Source organism: Malaclemys terrapin, chromosome 7, assembly GCF_027887155.1.
Source record: "Malaclemys terrapin pileata isolate rMalTer1 chromosome 7, rMalTer1.hap1, whole genome shotgun sequence".
Lineage (NCBI taxonomy): Eukaryota > Metazoa > Chordata > Testudines > Emydidae > Malaclemys > Malaclemys terrapin.
This window is the reverse complement of record NC_071511.1, coordinates 22,672,071-22,689,433: the sequence shown is the minus strand read 5'-3', so window position 1 is coordinate 22,689,433 and position 17,363 is coordinate 22,672,071. Positions and strand designations below refer to the sequence as shown.

Here is a 17,363-nt window from a genome sequence, read left to right as displayed (position 1 = left end):
GCAGAAGTGGAGCCAGAGAGCAGCTGGGGATCCAGCATGGGAGCTGAGAACCCACGGGACCCTGGGAGCTGTAGTTCCTTGCCTGGCTCCCTGCCTATAGAGCCAGCTCTGGAGCAGGGAAAGAACTACATTTCCCAGCAATCCCTTGGCAGCTATCAACAGGAAAGGGGGGGAGGGAGTGAGGTAGCTGAGCCATGCTGCAGCTTGCCATGAGTTGAAAGGGGTGGCACTGTGAATGGGAAACAAGTGTGCCCAAGGAGTAGAAGGCTTTACCCCAGATATCCCCTTCAGAAGACTTTCCCAGACTGGATTAGGGATACTGGTGTGACCTCACCTTGCAGCCCCCAAAGAAGGAATTGAGTGGACTAAATGGACAGTGCCCCTCTCTATCTGAAGCCTAGCAAGGGAGGTACGTGGATCCCACTAGAATTTAAAATGAAAAGTAAGGGAGGGAAGACTCTGGACCTGGGCAGCTTTAGATACAGTACCAGGCACTTAGGAGGATTTCCACTTCTGAGCCCTGGAAGCAGAAATTTACTTTTCCTTTCCAGCTATAGCTAATATTCAGAACGGGAATCTAGCACCTGCCTTCCAGATTTGAACACCTCAAAATTCAGGAGTGCTCAAGCTCAGTTTGGGCAGCTGTTACTTCATTTCTCCCAAATCAAATATACTGATCCACTGTAACTTGCTGTAGAAAAAGTAGGATAAAATTGAGCAAGCAATGCTTCCCAGTGGTTATTAGGACTGGAATTGCTATTTTCAACAGCCATTGCCTTTTTTTTTTTTTTTTTTAGTTTTATTTGTTTAAAAGGAAGACAGTGATATTGCATTGGCAAATTCCCCATAGAAAGAAAGAGTGGAACAAAAGAATAATAAAGGCACCTCAACTTTTCCTCATTTATGTAGGACAGTCTTATAATATGCATCCAGAGATCCTCCAATCACACAAGCTGAAAATTGTTCCACTTTACTGCAGTTCTGTAACCATATGGGAACCAATCCTGTCTGTGTTCTGTGCACATCCAAAATTCCTGTTGAATGACCCGCCCTGGGAGCGAGTTACCAGTGACCCAGGGCTGGGGCGGCAGAAGGGTGCAGGTTGGGGGGGAGAGCCCAGGGCTGGGGCAGCAGGGGGTGGGGGGGAAAGGGGAGTGCCTAGCGCTGGGGCAGCAGGGGGTGTGGGTGGGAGAACCCAGGGCTGGGGCACCACGGGAGTGCGTGGGGGGAACCCCAGGGCTGGGGACCCCAGGGCTGGAGTGGGGGGCAGCCAAACATTTTTTTTGCTTGGGGCAGCAAAAACCCTAGAGCCGGCCCTGATTCCCAGCTACTGGCAAACAGAGGCTAAGAACACCATCCCTGCCCATCCAGGCTAATAGCCATTGATGCACCATTCACCCTGTATTAAAGTGTGTAAAGTTACACTGCATTTTTGCTGAGCACCTCGGCAAACTTGCCAACGTGTCAAGTCTCCTAAAGAGCGTGAACTCATAGCAGCTTGAAGGGCTTTGCTGACTTCACCTTGCAGTCTTTTTTCAAGAGCAAGACTCCATCAAACCCAGGGTTGTGAGTTCAATCCTTGAGGGGGCCATTTAGGGAACTGGGTAAAAATCTGTCTGGGGATTGGTCCTGCTTTGAGCAGGGGGTTGGACTAGACGACCTCCTGAGGTCTCTTCCAACCCTGATATTCTACGATTCTATGAAAAATCACATCAGGGAGCTGGGGGTCAAAGCAGGCAAGGCACTTGTAGGATGTAGGAGCAAGCAGAACTGCGCAAACAATACAGGCAGGATGAATATTTTAGCAAATCCTTGCTTATATGGTGGTAGCTCTCTTTCTCTTTCTCTCTCTCTCCATACCCCCAAATGCTCCCTCTTCCATCCCCCCACCCCCACCTTCCAGCAAGGCTAGTCAGCAGTTCCCCTTCTGCAAAGATGTGTAACAATGAAGGATCTACACTCCACATAATAGTTTAGGCTCCTGAAAGCTGTAATACTTTGGTCTAATTTTGGTTGTTGGCAGGGCTATAACCAGGATGGGGCGAGCGGGGCACAATGCTGAGGGGGCAGAAAAAAACGGTAGGGGATGCAAATATGCTTGCTTGCCCCAGGCGCCAAAATGCCTAGTTATGGCTCCGGTTGTTGGGTTTAGTGTGCAGGTGCTGGTAGCCTGTGATATTCAGGATGTTGGAGTAGATGACCTGGTGGTCCCTTCTGGCCTTAAATTCCATGGCTATGACTCTTGGCTGAAACTCATGTGCCCAAGGCCCCATTCAGACATGGTTGAGTTTGTCACCCACTCCTCTTGCTGTTTTGGTTTTGGACTCTAAGGTATCATTATAATCTGAACAGACTAGGTTAGGGAACAGTCCTGCTCTGGCCATGGAGGAGGATAAAATGGCCTAATGCTTATTTTCCTTTTCTAATGTCAGTGGGCCAAATCCTGCAATCCTCCTTCAGTCCTTACTCAGGCAAAACACCACAACATTTTGCACGGGTGCTTTTGCTGGAGTAAAGAAGGCAGGATTAGACCCTCTCATTTTAGAAATAACAATTTAAAAAAAGAATAGTGGCCTGATTTATTTAAAAAAAAACACAACATGCATGCAGCTGTACACTGAGTTTGTGCACTTAGTTACAGCCATTGCATTGTCATCTCTCTGGCTATTTGCATATGCAATAGTAGTGGTTGAGTAGGCAAATTAGACACACAATTGTGTAGGCATAATTTGGAAAATCAAGCCCGTGTTATAGAATTTGTGTGGTGATTACGTCTCTTCCATTATCAGCCCCTTCAGCTAAGCGTCTTGAAAGGCTTGTCATTAAAATGGCTGTCTGTCTCTGTACATTAGACAAAAGTTCTGAGCAAGGTGGCTTACTGGATCGTGTATTTTGGTATTTCTCGCCTCAAAGACAAGCTGTCCAAATCACAGAGCTTTGGAGCTTGTGGCGTTTCTGTGACCCACTATTGTGCTCCTCGCTTTTGAGCATCACTTGCTTAGTTTCATCCTCCAGACGTTTCACAGATGTAGCTTTTTTCTGCACCGACTTTTGTGAAACTGGCTTTTTAGAACCATTAGGCCAGATTCATCCCTTGTGTAACCCCATTGCAGATATTGGGGTTTCATCAGGGATGCATTTGGCCCCTTTACTCTCTCACAAACTCTTCCGAAGTCTGTAAAATTTGAAGGAAAAATATCAGCAGTCTTTACTGTATTGATGTTTGGTTGTGCCACCTCCTTTCATTTAGCTCAGAAGGTCTCAGCTCCCTGCCCTGAGCAGTTGTCAGTTGGGAGATTCTAACTTTTAATGGACTCATTACCGTTCAGAGCAGGTTTGGTTTCTCAGGGAGGAAAAGATAAAAGTGCAGTGACTGCTCTGTTAAAATAAAATGAAGGGGGGAAAAGAATGTCTTAGTGTAATCTACACATACTCTCTCATTAACACTGCTGGATCGCCAATTATAGTATCAATGCCAAAAATAAAAATATATTAACAGGGGAAGGGGGAGTCTGTTCTCCCTTTATTACACATGCATCACTCCTGTCACAGGCAGGGGGAAATCCCCCTAATCCGTTGTTTTATGAGATCTGAGAGAGGAATGCTTGTCTAATGGGTGAAAACAGGGGGAAGGGAATCAGGACTGCTGGGTTCTATTCTTAACTCTGCCATTAAATCACTGTGCCAGCTTGCAGAATTCATTGAATCTCCCCATGCTTTTTCCTATCTGTAAAACTGGAAATACTGACCTGGCTCGGGTTCCCCTCAGAGGTGTTATGAGAGTTCATTCCTTAACATTTGTGAAGTGCCGAGACGTCTTTGGATTTAAAGGTACCATTTCAGTGCAATGTGTTGCGACTTTATATGCATCATTAAACAAAATGCCATGCATGCCACTAGCTGTGTATGTAGAGGCGAAGATTCTCAGAGGCACAAATGGCAGTGGGGTGTCTAACTTCCTCTGAAAGTCAGTGAGCCCTAGACATCTAACTGCCATTTGTGTAGCTGAAAAATCTCTCCATAATGAGCAGTGGTCAGTTAGGGCACGTCTACACTGCAGCGTTATAGCAGCACAGCTACAATACCATAGCTTGCCGCTGTAGCATAGACACTTCCTACATCAATGGAAGGGGTTTTCTGTTGATGTGGTTAATCCATCTCTCCGAGAGGCAGCAGCTAGGTTGATTAAATCATTCTTCTGTTAACTGCATCTACGCCAGGGGAATCGGTCAACCTAAGGACGGCACTCAGCGCACAAAGTTTTTTACACTCCTGGGCGACATAGCTAGATCAATCTAGTTTTTAAGTATAGACCAGGCCTTAGACCAGGTCTATGCCAGAAAAGGTTTGCCAGGATGGCTATACCAATATATCTAGACCTCTGACTCTCTGAGCATAGACGCAGCTTATACCAAAATAGTGCTTTTCTTAGTATAGCTTATGCCAGTTCCCTGAGTGAAATATACTATACCAATGTAAGAGTGACTCACTGGCTGGCATGCCCCCCCTTGTGGCTGGGCACGCCATAGCAGGCTCTCCTACTGTAGAGCCCTCTGCAGACAACCAATCTGGCACTGCTGTGGTGGGCTTTGTTTTGTGACTCGCCAGATCCCCAGCCAGTTGACTTTTAGTCCCAGCCCGTCCCGGGTAACAGAGTCCTACAAAACAATAGTCCAGTGATCTTATGCCAGTCGGTCTTCGGCCTGACTTTGGGCTCTGTGGTCCTTACACCCCTTATATCAGGGCTTACATGCCACCTTCCTCACAGCTGGTAGGGAAACCCAGGCCCTCCTTGTCCTCTGGGTTCCTCTCCAAGGACCCTGTAGCAAACAGTGAACATCTGCTGCTTCAGACTCCTTGCTGCCTTCCTCAGCCTGTCTCTAGGTCTTTTTCCCTAGCCCCGACCTGGGCTCACTCATCCACAGACCTTCACCCCTCCCCAGGCTCTGCACAGTTCTTTGCAACTCCTGACCTGAACAGTGCCTGCCAGGGCTTTTGCCGTGGAGACCTGGCTCCTGTCTGCTTCTCCCAAGGCCCTCTGTGCACCTCTCTCTTTCCTCCTGAAATTCAACCTCTGGAGTCTTGTTCTTTTGTCAAGGCTCACCACAGGAGCTCACGTCATCCCCGTGGCTTCCCGGTATCTCTCCAAACCCTTTGCCAAAGCTCCCTTCTTGAGACAGGATCTCAAGGCCTACTCTGTCCCTCAGCCTCCCGATTCCCTTCTACTGCCCTGAAGGCCTTCCTTTATTAGTGACCATGGCTCCTCTCAGATGGGACTAATTAAAGCACCCCCACTCTGCTACAGCTGGGCCTAATCTTTAATTGGCCTGACCCATCCTTCAGGTGTAACTGAACGCACTAACTGCTCTCTGGCTCCACTGAATTCTTCTTGTATCACTGGGGTATGTACATCCCATTAGAATCAACAAAAGCATTTTTAAGCTGGCATAACAGCATCTACACTAGGACTTTTGCCAGTATGGAAATGTCATTAAAAAAAATAAGTCACACTCCAAACCAAGATTACTATAATGGCAAAAATTTCTAGTGTACACCTGGCCTAAGTGTGGTAGCATGCACCATGTGCAAGGAACTTTCCAAACACAGAATAGAAGATTGTACGCTATTCATGGCAGGATCTAGCATAAGAGAAAAAAAAATTAACTCCACATAATAAAGAGGGGACCCTCTGAGGGTCTGAGCCTTCAAAAGCCACCAAGCAATTCAAGAAATTCAACTCTTAGTACTCTTAGTAATGCCAATGAAGTCAGTGGGGCTACAGTACCCACTTAAGTGCTTTCCTGACTCTGAGACCAGGGCAATAAGCACTAAAATCAATAGTGTGTTTGCAGGATCAGCCCACGTGTTGGCAACATGCCAAATATATTACAAATGACATGGTACAGTACATCACTGTGCCATTTGTAGAGACAGTAGCAAGCATTTAGCATATTTCTCCCAAAGTATCTTCCGTACATCAGTGGACTGAAAACAGCTTTAAATGACCAATAAATATTAAAGTAAATGCAGAATTTAATCTTTTGTGGAAATGAAGCCATGTATAGAGTTAGTGATGAGATTTATTTTAAACTGATGTTTTTAAGAAAGAATATGGAATGCGAGCAAGTGCCTTTCCCAGCCTGCTCTACAAACACAGTCCACACACTGTGTGGAAGCCAAACTCGCCCTCTGCCTGGTATTTGATTTCAAACACAGAAATTAATAAGATCATATAAAGTGTTGCTCACATCTTTTCCCTAGACTTGGCTACTCCCAGGATTCCTCCTTCTGGCTTGCTCAGCCCACACCTTAGATCCTCTCTTTCTAGAGAACCTCCTCTCCACCTCCCTAACATCCAGGGGAGGTAAGAGACACCTGCATCACTGAGTCAGAAGGGCCCACTTAGCATTTCCCAGCAGGAGCAACACCTGCGAAGAGGGTGGGTGTTAGAGGCAGACATGGCCAGCCTGTAACATGGAACCAGTAATTTTTATTTCCCCCAAATCTCCTTAAATGACAAACTATATTGAACAGAAACAGCAAGGTTCTTTTTTGGGAAAAAATAATTATATTCATTATATATATCACACAATGTGTGTGGTTATGATAATCATCATATATACGCTGTTGTTTCCACAATGTGTGGTATACGTTTCTAACCTTGGCATGCTAATAAATGGACTTTGTACAGTGCTTATGGATGTCACTAATCCCTCCCCTACTAAAGATACCATTGTTTCCATAGTAACTAGTGTACTTCAAAGAGGAAAAAAAGGCAGAGGAGACTAAAAATTGATCAAAAACAAGACAAATGCTGTGTGTAGCATAAATAGACTGTCAGGGTGGGAGGCTGGGGGTTTGTGTTACCACTTGTTTAGGAGGAGAGCCTTGTTTACCCTCCCCACGCTTGTGGCCCTACAGTAAGCTGACATTTGAACTCAGCTCTCCATCGATGAAGGCTAGTGCACTAACCCATTGCCCCCAAACAGAAGAAGGAGAGGACAAGGCAGGTCTCTCCAAATATAAAAACTGTTTCTGGAACAGACGTGGCAAAATCAAAGACCAGAGTCCCAAGAGCCCCAGAATTCGGGAAAGTTTGTACACAAGTCTGAATTTTGCAGGAGACCTGCTATGCCTATAATAGTCTAATCCAGCGGTTCTCAAACTGTGGGTCGCGACCCCAAAGTGGGTCACAAGTTCGTTTTAATGGGCCTCCAGGGCCATCATTAGACTCCGTGCTGCCCGGGGCTGAAGCCGAAGCCCAATCAACTTAGCTTCGTGTAGCCCCTTGTGGTATGCGGCCCCAGGAAATTGCCCTGCTTACCGCCCCCTAATGCCAGCCCTGATTCTAGACTCTAGAATCTAGCGTAACACAAGGGACTGGGGTCACATAGTAATTTTTGTTGTCAGAAGTTGATCACAGTGCAATGACGTTTGAGAACCACTGGTTTAATCCAATATCTAAAATTATCTGTCTCTCTATGTGTATATACTGCACCCCTCACCATGGCATCTGAGTGGCTGCATCTTAACGTCCACAAATTCTGGGCAACTTTGGATCAGGATCAAACTCTGAACTTGGCATCTGCCTTCTGTCTCTATAATAGGCCAATCCAAACACCCAGAACTGAACAGCCCCTGAACTTGAGAGTAGTCAGAGACTAGATCTGAACTCTGTTAGTCAGGCCTATCTCTAGTGATGGGGAGCCAATGCATACGTGAAGAATTAACAACGCTCTTAGACAAGACCTAGGCAGCCATAAGCTTGCTTTTCTGTCCTGGGTGTTGTACTGCGTATTTCTACAGGACATTGAAGTTATCCATTATAAGGTATTGGGGAAGGAAGCTGGGTGGGACCGGATTTATGCAATACACAGTGTGTGTGGGAACTAGAACGTTGCTCACCTACTTACTTGTCTATCGCATTTCTGATGCACCCATATCTGGAGTATCTAGGTGCCAAGTAAAATGTTAATATTGTTCTGTGTAGAACAATGTTTTCCTTTCCCCCATACAGTTGGCCACGGGCAGAGCGAAGGTGACCGCATGGTCGTGTCAGATTTCCATGTTTTCATCAGAGACAGCTTGCAGCACATTGAACTCATGAAGAAGGATCACCCAGACATCCCAGTTTTCATTCTGGGGCATTCCATGGTAAGCATGATACACAGAACCTCAAAATTACAAACACCAGAGTTACGAAATGACCCGTCAACCACACACCTCATTTGGAACCGGAAATACGCAATCAGCCAGCAGTAGAGACAAAAAGGCTCCCAAGTACAGTACTGTATTAAATGTAAACTATTTTAAAAATAAAGGGAAAGTTTGTTTCTGTGCTTGATTCGTTTAAATTAAGATGGTTAACAGTAGCATTTTTCTTCCACAGAGTAAAGTTTCAAAGCTGTATTAAGTCAATGTTTAGTTGTAAACTTTTGAAAAAACAACCAACACATTTTGTTCAGCATTATGAATATTTCAGAGTTATGAACCACCTCCGTTCCTGAGGTGTTCATAACACTAAGGTTCTACTGTACAAGCTTCCCCTCACTGCCTCACCCCTAGAGGGAACTTCAGTCTCTGTGACCCATTCAGTCCTTGGCCTTTCTGTTGAGATCAGGATGCTAATTAGTGCCATTTGCAACAATGGGCTAATTCATGATGCACATCCCTACCAGCCCACTAGGAACCGGACTGAGTTCCTGCATTCCTCATGGGGGGGCACTGAACAACTGGCAGATGGTAACTTCTTTCATTCACCAACAACCAGGCTTGTATTTGAACCGGTAACCAGGAGGTAATACACTCTGTGGCCTTGTGAGTGGAGTGGGAATAAAACATGGCGACACACTATAGCCTCATTCAGTTACACAACTGTACTGGACAGTGTTTCAAGGATTAGGGATGAAAAACAAAAGAAGGATTGGTTTTGTGAGCAGATTTTAAGTGGGATTCTGACACCAGAGGCCAAATCCCGTGGATTCAGTCAGGCAATATTCCTATTGGTGTCACAGTGATTGTCCCTGCGTACAAAAAATGAATAAGCACTTCAGGATTTAACCCCATGTTCCAATAAACAAGAATTCTGATCTAAAGCACATGGCATGCTTTTAAGAGTTCACTGTGCTCTAAGCCTCTGTAACAAGGAGCTAATTTCCAAGTACCAAGCCAAATAAGGTCATTGAGATTCTTTTTGCTGCTGCTCCATTTAAACAAGCCAGTGGTTCTTCAGTAGCATGTAAGTTCACCAAGCATTTTCCTTAACAACTAATCCTCTGTGATCTTTACTGAGCAAGCGAGCCAAGCACCCCAGTTCCTACAATTCTCACACAGTTTCTGCAATCCTGCCAACACTTGGCTTGAAACTACATGGGAATGCGCCTCTGTTTAACTTGCAGCCCATGAGTAGGTTGTTGATTGTAGAGCTCTGTAACTGTTTGCTCGGGGGGGGGGGGGGGGGGGGGGGGGAATGAGGAAAGAGACATTTGCAAGAGGATAATTTGGGGCCTACAGTAATTATCCAAACTTCTATGGTTTCCATTCCCAGGTGACAATACTTTGTTACCCATGGATACCAGTATAACTCGGAAATACTGGGTAAAACTACTGCCTGCTTTTTCGCTATCTTTGTGTCCCATTCCTGCTCATCTCCACCCCTTCTGTCATGCAGCCCCCTCTCTGCTCCAGTCCCCCAAGTCCCCACTTCTCTTCCTTCATGTCTCATGTGAAATTTATATTACTTCCAAGAGACCTTTAATTTTTAGTCCTCCCCACAGAGGCTTGTTCAGGCCCTGAACCTGCAAATTTTATGCACATGAATAATCCAGTAAATTCCTGGGACTGCTCATGTGCATATAGTTAAGCACATGCATAAGTGTTTGCAGTACTGAAGCCTAGCTCAAAAAAATATCCTACCTCCACTCTCCAAAAGCTGCCCCCCCCCCCAAAAAAACAACCAAATCTACCCCTTTGCTTCTAGTTATTCCATCTTTTGCTTGCACAAAGTGTCTAGCTAATTTAGGGTTACCATTCGTCCGGATTTACCCGGACATGTCCTCCTTTTTGTGCTAAAAATAGCGTCCGGGGGGAATTTGTAAAGCACTCACAATGTCCGGGATTTCCCCCCTCCCCCGGAGCGGCTGGGAGGGCTGCAGGAAAGTCCCGGGCTGGACTCCCGAGCAGCTGGAGAGGAGCTCCGCCCTGCATTCTGAGCAAGTGTCTCAGCACAAAGTGCAGCCCTCCCCTTTTGCAACTGGGAGCGGTTACTGCCATGCAGCGTAGCAAAACGGGAGCGAGAGCACTTTGTGCTGATACAAGGGCAGCTCTCCCCTGCAACCCGGTCCGGGCCAGGGACCGGGTTTTGTTGTGCAGGGCCAGGGACCGGGTTTTGTTGTGCTGGGGAGCTTAGCCACGTGTCCGGCTCACACAGAGCCGAACACCCTGTTCTGAGCAGCAGGGTAAGGGGGGCAGGAGAAGGGGCAGGGAGGTTCTGGAGGGGGCAGTCAAGAAACGGGGGGGGCTTTTTGGGGGGAGTGGAGAAAGTTTTGGGCAGTCAGGGTACAGGTAGGGGGTAGGGTCCTGGTGGGCAGTTGGGGGGGGTCTTAGGAGGGGGCAGTTAGGGGACAAGGAACAGGGAGTCTTAGGTAGGGGGTGGGGTTCTGGAGGGAAGTTAGGAGCAGGGGTCCCAGGAGGGGGCAGTCAGGGGACAAGGAGCGGGGGGGTAGGGGGCTGGGAGTTCTGGGGGGGAGCTGTCAGGGGGCAGGAGTGGGGAGAGGGATCGGAGCAGTCAGGGGACAGGGAGCAGAGGGGTTTAGATGGGTTGGGAGTTCTGGGGGGGGCTGTCAGGGGGCAGGAGTGCGGAGAGGGATCGGAGCAGTCAGGGGACAGGGAGCAGAGGGGTTTAGATGGGTTGGGAGTTCTGGGGGGGGCTGTCAGGGGGTGGGGAGTGGTTGGATGGGGCGTGGGAGTCCCAGGGGTCTGTCTGGGGGTGGGGGTGTGGATAAAGGTTGGGGCAGTCAGGGGACAAGAGGCAGAGAGGCTTAGATAGTCCTGGGGGGCAGTTAGGGGCAGGGGTCCCAGGAGGGGGTAGTCAGGGGACAAGGAACGGGGGGAGGGTTGGGAGGTCAGGGGGGGCGGGAAGTGGGAGGGGCAGGGGCGGGGCTAGGGCGGGGCTTCTCCCGTCCTCTTTTTTGCTCGCTGAAATATGGTAACCCTAGCTAATTAGAAGCTCCCTGGAGCAGAGAACCTTATTTTGTACCTGCCAGTAAAGTGCCCAGCACATCACCATCTGTACAAATAATAAAGTATGATCATCTGTATTAGTGCTCAGGCTGCCTCTCACTTTTGTATTGCAGGGAGGAGCCATCTCCATCCTAACTGCCTGCGAGAGACCAAACGAGTTTTCAGGCCTGGTGTTAATTTCTCCTTTAGTTGTAGCAAGCCCAGAGGTAGCGACGCCTATCAAGGTAATAGCAATGGATGTAAAATACACACACACACACACACGGCCATCACTTTCTTCCTCCATCAGCCCCTGTTTCTAAGCAAATGCTACTTATTCAAAAAGGAGAATGAATTGTGGCCTCTGGTTCAGAAAGTTGTTTTTTTTATTAGTCAAATTGGAAAAGGGAAAAGTGATTTAAAAATCTAGATGGTTAAATTCTTCCTGCGCTGGAGCGGGAGGAGAGTCTGTGATGAGAACAGAGCATGCAAAGGCAAATGACTGGAGGCCCAATCCTGCCAGGCACTGTGTACCCTCAGCACCCAATGAAGTCAGCGAGAAAGGAGGGCTCTGGGCTCCCCATAGGACACACAGCACCTTGCACAGTAAGGCTCTAAAACTCTAGATGGAAACAAAGAAAAACAATCAGGTAATTTGTCTGCTCTTCTCCTCAGGAGCGGCTGAAAGTAACAGTGGTGCTTATAGCTCCTTGAGCTGTTATTACTTGTAGTGCCCGAACCTGCTCCCTGGTGACAGACCAAGGGCCATCACGCTCATCCTCTTGTGGCAAGAAGAGTTTGACGTGGCCTAGGTAAATAATGATCAGAGGGAACATCAGAGGGGCCCAGATCCCCCAGACACTGCTGCCATAGAACAGAGCTTAACCAGCCACTAGCATGTTAGAAGAGGGGAACAGAACAGTACTGCACCCGGGACAGCACCTGGAGGCATTCTGGCTGTGGAGGACAGAGTCAGGCAGAACAGCTCAAGGGGTGCTGGGGGAGCACATGCAGGAGTGGCAGCCACTATGCACTTTAAAAAAATGCAGCCGGTGTTATCCCCGTGTGCTCTATGACTCCCTCACACAGAGAATGAAAGCACCCGGCTACTCAATGCACAAGTGCACTTTACTCCCTTCTTGCTCACCTAGGTAAGAGCAGCCAGAATTTGGCCCTGTGTTTCCAAGCATGTGCAGGATGTAAAAAGCAAGAAGGCAAGGGATTATTTCTGGTGGCACGAGGAGATGGAACCAGGGAGAATCATGTAGAAGTATGGAAAGAGAAATGTAAGATGAATAATAGAAAGCATGTCCCTAGTAAGCCCTGGAATCTGTTTGCGTCCGAAGGAGGCTGCATTGCTTGAAACATTTATACCTGGGTGGAATAAACCCCTAGAAAATGTTCTGTAAGAAACAATCCCGCACTGGCCTCCCAGGAGAGGATTAGATGGGACCCAATGAGATTTTTCCATCTCTAATTTGTATGACCTGTGTTACAATTCTCCATTCCACTTGGCCTTTACTGACCAGGGCCATTCACTTTTCTTTGTGGCTGGATGTCAGCTGGTCCCAATAAACTTACAACTTCTCTGATCACTCAGGCCTTATTTTCACACAATAAAATTTCACTGGTTTGCTTAACTTTAACTAAATCTGTTTTAAACATGATGTAGTTGAACTGGGGTAAAACCCTGTGTAGATACTCTTATTTTGGCTTAAGAGTGGTTTGTTTCAGTTTAATTTAAACCTGTTCCTAATCAATTTAAGATAAATCAATATAAGACACGTATATATTGGTTTAGGCGTTCCCGCAAAGCCTTTTGCAACCAGGTTAACGAAATTGGTTTTAAATCACACTTCTAGTTAAAAACCCATACGGACTGGTGTGTAGCAAGCCCTCAGACTCAAAACACCTTTTTCCATCTCAATCTGGGATCTCTCTCTTACAGACTGGGGTGGAGAAGGGTAAGATTGAATGGTTTGCCATGCCTGAATGGATGTACTGTTCACTTCTCTTTTGTCCCAGACCAAAACTGCCTGATTACCGTCTTCTCCATTTTATTGAGTCTGGCCTGCCAACTACTCCCTAAATAATCCATATTGCATCACCTGCTGCTTCAAACCCGTTGGGAGATAAAATCTTCAGCTATCAAATGTAGCTAGGGTGTTTAACAACACAGTATTTTTAATTAAAAGCCCATTGTGTTATAGACCATCACCATGGCCCTCACAAAATCAATGATGCCACATTGGAACCTTTTGACCCTAGAAGCTCAGGTTTATAACATGAAAGAGTATTTTTCCAGTGGCAATGACCTTGGCTCTTAGAATTGTTGAGCTATAAGCTGTATTGACTGATGCCCCCTGCACTAAATTTACAAGGGTAATGTGGCTTTTCACATATATCTGAAATTCCTTATGAGGACGGTGTCCGAGTACCTCCTTATCACTGTCAGTCAGTCATTTTGACCCTAAGATTAGTGATATCTGTACATGAGTAATATTTGTGTATATGCGCACACAGAGGATGTGTGTGTGTGCACATGCACAAACGTACATTCACACACGGCCTGATTCTTCTCTCATGCAGTTGTAAATGAGTAACTCCACTAAAGTCAGGGAGCTGCACCAGTGTAAAACTGGAGGTTTGTGAGATCAGAACCAGGCCCATTCTAGTTCTGTGCTGGTTTGTTGCTATTGAATCAAGTTGGCGAGAGTTCCAGAAATGTGTGAAAGCTTTGAGAACATGTCCAGAGCATGTACCATCCTCAGGACGGGATGCAGAGATAAAGTTTCTTGACACCTTAAATCACTGCTTCTTGGGCCTGGTCTACACTGGGGGGGGGGGAAGAAATCGATCTAAGATACGCAACTTCAGCTACGAGAATAGCGTAGCTGAAGTCAACGTATCTTAGATCGACTTAGATTGACTTACTTCGCGTCCTCATGGCGCGGGATCGACGGCTGCCGCTCCCCCGTCGACTCCGCTTCCGCCTCTCTCCCTGGTGGAGTTCCAGAGTTGATGGGGAGTGCGTTCGGGGATCAATGTATCGCGCCTAGATGAGACGCGATACATCGATCCCCGATAAATCGATCACTACCCACTGATCCGGTGGGTAATGTAGACATACCCTTGGAGCAGCTAGTCCTGGAACCCACAAGAGGAGAGGCAATTCTTGTTTTAGTCCTAAGTGGAGCACGGGATCAGGTCCAAGAGGTGAATATAGCTAGACCGCTTGGTAATAGTGACCATAATATAATAAAATTTAACATCCCTCTGGCGGGGAAAACACAACAGCGGCCCAACACCGTAGCATTTAATTTCAGAAACGGGAACTACACAAAAATGAGGAGGTTAATTACACAGAAATTAAAAGGTACAGCACCAAAAGTAAAATCCCTGCAAGCTGCATGGAAACTTTTTAAAGACACCATAATAGAGGCTCAACTTAAATGTATACCCCAAATAAAAAACATCGTCAGAGAACCAAAAAAGAGCCACTGTGGCTAAACAACAACGTAAAAGAAGCAGTGAGAGGCAAAAAAATATCCTTTAAAAAGTGGAAGTTAAATGCTAGTGAGGAAAATAGAAAGGAGCATAAACTCTGGCAAATGAAGTGTAAAAATATAATTAGGAAGGCCAAAAAAGAATTTGAAGAACAGCTAGCCAAAGACTCAAAAAGTAATAGCAAAATAGTACATCAGAAGCAGGAAGCCTGCTAAACAACCAGTGGGGCTACTGGACGATCGAGATGATAAAGGAGCATTCAAGGACAATAAGGTCATTGCAGAGAAATTAAATTAATTCTTTGCATCAGTCTTCATGGGTGAGGATGTAAAGGAGATTCCCAAACCTGAGCCATTCTTGTTAGGTGACAAATCTGAGGAACTGTCCCAGATTGAGGTGTCATTAGAGGAGCTTTTGGAACAAACTGATAAACAAAACAGTAATAAGTCACCAGGACCAGATAGTATTCACCCAAGAGTTCTGAAGGAACTCAAATGTGAAATTACAGGACTACTAACTGTAGTCTGTAACCTATCATTTAAATCAGCTTCTGAACCAAATGAGTGGAGGATAGCTAATGTGACGCCAATTTTTAAAAAGGGCTCAAGAGGTAACCCCAGCAATTACAGGCCAGTAAGCCTGACTTCAGTGGTTGAAACTATAGTAAAGAACAAAATTTTCAGACACATAGATGAACATAATTTGTTGGGGAATAGTTTTGGAAATCATGTCTCACCAATTTACTAGAATTCTTTGAGGGGGTCAACAAGCATGTGGACAAGGGGGAATCCAGTGGATATAGTGCATTTAGATTTTCAGAAAGCCTTTGACAAGGTCCCTCACCAAAGGCTTTTAAGCAAAGTAAACAGTCATGGGATAAGAAGGAAGGTTCTCTCATGGATTGGTAATTGGTTAAAAGATAGGAAACAAAGAGTAGGAATAAATGGTCAGTTTTCAGAATAGAGAGAGGTAAATAGTGGTTTGCCCCAGGGATCTGTACTGGGCCCAGTCCTATTTAACATATTCATAAATGATCTGGGAAAAGGGGTAAACAGTGAGGTGGCAAAATTTGCAGACGATACAAAACTACTCAAGGTAGTTAAGTCTTAGGCAGGCTGTGAAGAGCTACAAAAGAATCAAAACTGTGTGACTGGGCAACAAAATGGCAGATGAAATTCAGTGTTCCTAAATGGAAAGTAGTGCACAGTGGAAAACATAATCCCAACTATACATATAAAATGATAGGGCCTAAATTAGCTGTTACCACTCAAGAAAGAGATCTTGGAATAATTGTGGATAGTTCTCTGAAAACATCCACTCAATGTGCAGCGACAGTCAAAAAAGCGAACAGAATGTTGGGAATCATTAAGAAAGGGATAGATAATAAGACAGAAAATATCATATTGCCTCTATATAAAACCATTGTACGCCCACATCTTGAATATTGCATGCAGATGTGGTCGCCCCATCTCAAAAAAGATATACAGTATTAGAATTGGAAAAAGTTCAGAAAAGGGCAACAAAAATGATTAGGGGTCTGGAACGGTTACCATATGAGGGGAGATTAATAAGACTGGGACTTTTCAGCTTGGAAAAGAGATTACTAAGGGGAGATATGATAGAGGTCTGTAAAATCATGACTGGTGTAGAGAAAGTAAATAAAGCAGTGTTATTTACTCCTTCTCATAACACAAGAACTAGGAGCCACCAAATGAAATTAATAGGCAGCAGGTTTAAGACTAACAAAAGGAAGTATTTTTTCACACAATGCACAGTCAACCTGTGGTACTCCTTGCCAGAGGATGTTGTGAAGATCAAGACTATAACAGGATTCAAAAAAGAACTGGATAAATTCATGGAGGATAGGTCCATCAATGGCTATTAGCCAGCGTGGGCAGGGATGGTATCCCTAGCCTCTGTTTGCCAGAAGCGGGGCATGGGCAACAGGGGAGGGATCACTTGATGATTAACTGTTCTGTTCATTCCTTCTGGGGCACCTGGCATTGGGCACTTTTGGAAGACAGAATACTGGGCTAGATGGACCTTTGGTCTGACCCAGTATGGCCGTTCTTATGTTCTAAAGATTAGGTAACCACAAGTGTGTGGAGCCATGACAACAAAAAGTGAGCCTCATTAGAGTAGCATGTGCTCACATGTGGGAAAATTCAGATTTACTCTCTCTTTGCAAGACTCCCATCATGAGGGCATAAATAAATACACACACACACAGAGCAAATAACAATGATTCTTAAATTAAAGAAGGCTAGAGGAAATTCGCTCCATCCCTAGGTAGGAATCTTATCTGAAGTTATGAGCTTGTATTTATACCCATGGTGACAAATTCATTCCTGGTGCAACTTCATTGACCTCAATGAAGATGAATTTGGCTCATGGGGTTGGAGTACCAATGGGGTATTCAGAGTACAAGGTGAAAGTTACATGATTTACATATCCCCCTAGGAATGGGGTTTCCTTGATATTTCCTATGAGCCTTCACTGCTTCCTACTCTTGGAGAACTCTAATTTCAGCCTGGTAATTTTCCTTTGCATAGTATCTTTGATACAAGAGTATCAGACAATCCTATGTAATGAATTACAGTCTATGCTTTCAAACACAAGCAGCGTATGCAGATTAC

At 45.7% G+C, this 17,363-nt stretch overlaps 1 protein-coding gene across 2 annotated transcripts in view; it reads left to right on the top strand.

Moving 5' to 3' along the window:
- The window catches only part of MGLL (monoglyceride lipase), an 88,421-nt gene that overhangs the window by 57,047 nt on the left and 14,011 nt on the right, over positions 1-17,363 (top strand). For both annotated transcript variants that reach the window (XM_054034077.1, XM_054034076.1), the window contains exons 4-5: positions 8,018-8,154; positions 11,355-11,465. In XM_054034077.1, the coding sequence (XP_053890052.1) occupies positions 8,018-8,154; positions 11,355-11,465 (248 nt within the window). The remainder of the gene's footprint in view (positions 1-8,017; positions 8,155-11,354; positions 11,466-17,363) is intronic.